At 40.9% G+C, this 6,191-nt stretch overlaps 1 gene segment (V, D, J or C); it reads right to left on the bottom strand.

Annotated features, from left to right (window-relative positions):
- Positions 1-1,450: 1,450 nt before the first annotated feature.
- LOC114639695 lies at positions 1,451-2,567 on the bottom strand. The segment is given in 4 exon segments: positions 1,451-1,554; positions 1,744-1,848; positions 2,005-2,322; positions 2,489-2,567. Coding segments are annotated over 4 exon segments (579 nt in total).
- Positions 2,568-6,191: the final 3,624 nt, after the last annotated feature.

Below are 6,191 nucleotides of genomic sequence, written 5' to 3'. Positions count from 1 at the left end.
GATATGGATGTCTCCTCAGAGGTCTTCAAGAGTCTGACATATTCAGAGGCAGATGCTCACAACTAGCCATTGGACTGATCATGGGTTTCTCAATAGAGGAGTTAGAGTGAAGACTGAAGGAGCTGAAAGGATTTGCGGCACCATGAGGAGAACAATAATACCAACCAACCACAGCTCCCAGGGTCTTAACCACCAGCCTGGGAGCACTTGGGGGGGGGGGGATCCAGGGCTTCAGCTGAATATGTAAGAGTGGAGGGCCCTGCTGGGCATAGGTGGAAGAAGAGAACCTTGACCTCATGAAGGCTGGATGCCCCAGGGGGTGGGGAATTCAGAGGGGGGGAAGTGGGAGGGGGGGAGAGTAGATAGAGGTTACATCCACAGAGAAGAAGGAGGAGGGGTGAGGGGATTGGGGATTCAGGGGTGGGTGGGGGATGGGGTAAGGGGACAACATAGGAAATGTAAATAAAACATCCAATAAAAAAAAAAGAAAAAAAAAAGAAATGGTCAAACAATAAAAGATATTTATAATAATCTAAAAAAAAAAGAAATGTAAAACACTTGAACTCTTACAGCTCTGATGTGCACTGTAGGAATATCGGCAGACATGACTAGTGAATTAGTCACTAGATACACGCTTTGTTAAATCTAGGTTCGATGATTGTAGAGGAACAATTTTTTCGAAATGAGTTAACTACTCATAGACCTGAGGCTTTTGTAAGCCTTCTTTTGTTGTAAACATTAACTTTCATAGTAGTGAACTTACATAGTAGAGATTAAATACTTCCTCAAACTTTATTTTGTAAGTTGTGGAGATCTGATAAAGTAAAAGTGGCTTTATGATTTGTGTCTTAGTTATTATTTATGGCTGTGAAGAGATAACATAACCAAAGCAACTTATAAAAAATTTTAAATTGGAACTTGCCTAGAGATTTAGAGGGTTAGTTCATTATCACCATGACCAGGAATATGGTAGCAAGCAGTGTGGTGCTGGGAATGTTTTCCATCCTGATCACTAGGCATCAGGCAGAGAAAGAAACACTGGGCCTGGTGTGGGCTTTTAAACCTCAAAGCCCACTTTCAGTGACATACATCAAACACTTTGTCCAACAAATCCACACATCTTCCAATGTTTCCCAAACAGTTCATCAATGAAAGATAAAGCATGAAAATACACGAGCCTATGGGGGCAACTTTTATTCAAATCACCATAATTTGTATGTAATTCAGAATTTTTCTTTATACATTTTATCATAGAATCTTCAATTAAAAAGAAAATTAATTTACATGAACTCAAAGCAGTTGGAATAGCATCCACAAGATCTACATGAGATCAAGCCACACAAACTTCCAGCATGGGAAAGATGAGCAGTTCTGCCCCTAACTAAGGAGATACTGACATCTGATAGCTACTAGGAGAAAGACAATCTATTTTCTTTAGAGTTGGCTCCAGTTATGGCCCCAACAGCACTTGAGCGAAGGCCGCATCCAAGTGGTATGGACAGCACACACTGTACTTGAAGGTTCTCTTTTTCTCCAAAATCGAAGAACAAGAAACTGGATGAGTAAGAAGGAGGGGTAGAGAAGTGAACATGATCAGAGTGTAATGTATGAAATTATCAAAGAACTAATAACAGTCTCATTCTTCTACATAAAGATCTGCAGTTGACTGAAACATTGAGTCATCTCTTTTCTGTTTGATGAACAGCATGTCTCTTTAAAGCCTTTTGTCAAACATTAATTTACGAGCAGTTAACACTGTGCCAACGGACATGACAGTACTTTGAACTTTGTCATCTTTCTCAGTTGTCCTAATAGTCTTCATAAGAATTTGTTCCAGAGAATGAGAATCTTTGAGGGAAAGGGTACAATGAAGTGAAACAGCAATCCTGAACAGTCTAGCGTTAGCAGAGATGACAGAGATGCAGCATAAACTTGAAACCCCACAGCTGTGCAAACGCTGCTGCCAACTCGCTGTGGCAAGACCTTAGCTACACACCCAGCTACAGTTTGGGGCCAGGCTGCAGGCTTGCTGGGAGCACTGTGCCTGCCCTGCACAGAGGTAGGTGCCTGAGTCCTCCAGCTGGGCATCCCTGATGTGCAGGGTGCTGTATTGCTCCTTAGAATCAAATGTTGATTTTAACCTCCCATTCTCCTTTGTTCCTGGGACCAGGTAAAAAAGATTGATGAGGCTGCCCCTGGGATTCTGTCGGAACCACTGCACAGTCCTCATGGTGGTAGAAAAATTGCATCTCAGAGCAGAACTGGTTCCCTCGTGGAGATTCAGGACTGAAGGACTCTGCTCCACCTCGTCTCCTCTCACCCCTGCTCAGAGAAAAAAAAAGACAAACCATATGAAGAACAATCATTCGGCATTTTCCACCCCTGTTTGATAGCCCAGGAGACAATCGTGAGGTCAGCTTTGTCTTCTACCCCTCCTACTGGTCCCTCTAGAGCACCCCTAACCCCATGTGGGAGAGCCACAACTCACAGAAAAGCCTCACCCACAGCAGCCCCAGCACAATTTCCAGGCTCCTCTCCATGGATCCTGACAAACTGCTGAGGTGCCTTCACCCCAGCTCCAGGAAATATGTAACTTATTTCCAACAGGCTGCAGACTCTTCATCTCTCTCACTTACCAGGCACCAATAAAATCTGAGCTCTTTCATCTTGATGGAAAACCACACCCACAGCAGCCCAGCGAGGCTTGACAATTCACTGCTCCCCTAGCTATGAATAGAAACCATGCAGGGAAGCAAAAGGCCATGACACTAACAGCATGAAAACTGAAGAGAGGGTGAGTTGGTTGGTAAGTTGGTTGGTTGGTTGGTTGGTTGGTTGGTTGGTTGGTTGGTTGGTTGATTCATTTGGTAGCTTAAATCTTAAAATTAAATTCTTAAATTCCATAATTTGATAGGATTTGAGAATGCAGTTGTATGAAAATTCTTACAAAAGAAAACTCTTTAATGAAGTGCAATGTGTGCTGAAGAGTACATAAAATCTCTCAAAATCAACGGATCACCATCTTCAAAGAAAATGTTTTCTATAAAATATTCACTTGTCAAAACAAACAGGTTATGCACACAACATTGACTCTGATTCATTCCCTACCTCTGCCCTTCTTCACCAGTCCTTTCCTGCACCCTGCAGGCTCACACGATGCTGGTCAAATTCCATGGTCTCTGTATTGCTTCCTCCATGTTTGGTCCCTATTGCTTTTCCTCCTCTCGGCTGCTTTCTCTTGTTTCTGCTAGTCTGAGAGAAGATAGTTAAAACTTTGACTATCACCGGTTTTATAATAATTTCTGGGTCAGTGAATGGGGAATTTTCACCATAAAATTTAAACATTGAAGCCATGCAGTAGAGATGTTTTCTACTGAGCTTCAGTCCTCATGTTGACCAACGTAAACTTCTATTTCCTTATGCCTCCCCACAGAATAGTCCTCACAATGGATTTCTGGGCTCCTCAAGTTTTATAGTTCTACAGAATAGCGAAGCTAACAAACAGGGATAAACTTTGCTGTCTGTGACCTGATAGAGTCACATGTTCTCTATCGTTATTATTATTATTACTATTATTACTATTATTACTATTATTACTATTATTACTATTATTATTATTATTATTGTTACTATTACTACTACTATTTCATCTTTTTTTACAGTCTACAGTCCAGTCATTATCCACCTTCTGGTTCTCCCTCTAACTGTTCCTCATTCCTGCCCTGTCTTCTTTTTGTTGTTCTTGTTAAAAAAACAAACAAACAAAAAACTATGTCATTTCTGGGAAGCCTGCAGTGCCCCCTAGTGGACCAACACGGTTAGCAAAAGTGACTTCCAGCCATCTGATCCCACAAATCACAGAAAAACAACCTGCTTCACTCCTTTACTTAGTTCCTCTAAGGAAATGCAAGATAATCAGAAGACATGACTATCTAGAGGGAGTGGTGGTTAAAAGTGAACCACTTTAAAAGTGATACATTCTGGAGGTTAAACTTCGAAGTTAGCTAATAGTTTTTATCATGTGATACTTATTAAGTTTCTGTAATTCAGTTCAAAATAAATCCAAAAGCACTGACTAAAGTTTTACTGAAAGTGAATAGTAAGAACACATAAAAGAAAAGGAGACACTGGTTTGCAGTTTAACGAAAAAGCCTACAATACACAGGTCTGAATAAAACAAACAGGATCCGAGAAGAACATAAGCTGAGAACTGTGTGTTCCCAGAAACAGGAGAAATGCCTGCATGCAGATGGTCAGACTCTTAAGGAGGCAGGCACATCTTCCCACACTCACACTTTATGGAAATAATGGAAAATAATAGGTATGAATCATCTTGATAGCTTTTTTCAATTTCTTTATTGGATATTTTATTTACATTTCAGATGTGATCCCCTTTCCCCATTCCCCCACACACACCCAGGAACCCCCTATCCCATCTCTCCTCCTCCTGCTTCTATGAGGATGTGCTCCCACCCATGAATTCCCCCACACTGGGGCATCCAGCCTTCACTGGACCAAGGACTTCCTCTCCCACCTATGTCCAACAAGGCCATCCTCCCCTACATATACAGCTGGAGCCATGGGTCCTTCCCTATGTGCTCCCAGGCTGGTGGTTTAGACCCTGGGAGCTCTGGTTGGTTGGTATTGTTGTTCTCCTCTTGGGGCCACAATCCCTTTCAGCTCCTTCAGCCTTCTCTCTCACTCCTCCATTGGGAACCCCATGATCAGTATATGTCAGGCTCTGGCAGACCTCTATATCAGCTCCTATCAGGCTCCTGTCAGCATGTACTTCCTGGCATCCACATCAGTGTCTACCTTTGGTGACTGCACATGGGATGGATACCCAGGTGAAACAGTCTCCAGATGACTCCTCCTTCAGTTTCTGTCCCATGCTTTGTCTCCATATTTGCTCCCATGAGTATTTTGTTACTCCTTCTAAGAACGACCAAAGCACCCAACACTTTGGTCTTCCTTCTTCATGAGCTTCACAAGGTCTGTGAATTGTATCTTGGGTATTTTGAGCTTTTGGGCTAATATTCAATTGTCAGTAAGTGCACACTTTGTGTGTTCTTTTGTGATTGGGTTACCTCACTCAGGATGATATTTTCTAGTTCCATCCATTTGCCTAAGAATTTCTCAAATTCATTGTTTTTAATTGCTGAGTAATATTCCATTGTAAATGTACCACATTTTCTGTATCCTTTCCTCTAGTGAAGGACATCTGGGTTCTTTCCAGCTTCTGGCTATTATAAAAAAGGCTGCTATGAACATAGTGGAGCATATGTCCTTGTTATATGTTGGAGCATCTTCTGGGTATATGCCCAGGAGTATGATAGGTTTTAAGACTTGTTAGTGTCTATATTAGAAAATAGATAAAAAATATGAACTATTAAAATAATAAAACATTGCATCAACGCTAAATTCCCCTACTGGTCTTCCTATCAGATCTGGTCCTTTCATCACTCATAACCAAACTGTCTTCATCTTCTTGATTTAAGGGTTATACTATTGATAGTTTTGTTGTAGATTTATAATCATCAGCAAAATACATTGAAATTGTATAAACTTTATAGTAGTCTATTTATAGTATTTATTCATAGGAAATGATACATTGTATGCAGACCTTTTAGTAAAGAAAAAATGTCTATGCATAAGCTGAGCAAGAACAACAACAATAGACACGCCAAAGTGGATGAAGGAAGAGCACTAAGCTCATCCCTACATGAAGATCTACAGGGTGCTCCTATTTCCTATAAACTTGTCTGGTGATGTTGCTTTGCTGGACCATTTGTAGTTCTTTTCCTTTTCCCATATTGTTTCAAGGGTTTGCTGAGGTTCTGTGTCAGCTGTTGTTGTCTCTCTCTTGAGTCTAATTTGATTATCTTTTCTTTTCATGGAGTAGACACTTTCCTGTATTCAGGAGGAGGAGCCTTACTTTCTTTCTCCTCCCTATAAAGTATTCCATTACAAACTTTCTAAAAGGTGGCTTGGTTGTCATGAATTGCCTTAATTTGTATTGGTATTAAAATACCTAAACTTCTCCATCAATTCTGAAAGATGCCTCTGTTGTGCATAGCATTCCTGGTTCATAATTATATCATTTCAGAACCTGAAATACTTAATTCCATGCTCTGCATCGTCTTGTCTCTTAGTGATGCTCTCAGAGATTGTTTTGATTTGATCCCAACTTC

The sequence above is a fragment of the Grammomys surdaster genome, unplaced genomic scaffold (assembly GCF_004785775.1).
Source record: "Grammomys surdaster isolate TR1022 unplaced genomic scaffold, NIH_TR_1.0 125750, whole genome shotgun sequence".
NCBI lineage: Eukaryota > Metazoa > Chordata > Mammalia > Rodentia > Muridae > Grammomys > Grammomys surdaster.
This window is presented reverse-complemented; position numbering and strand designations above follow the sequence as displayed.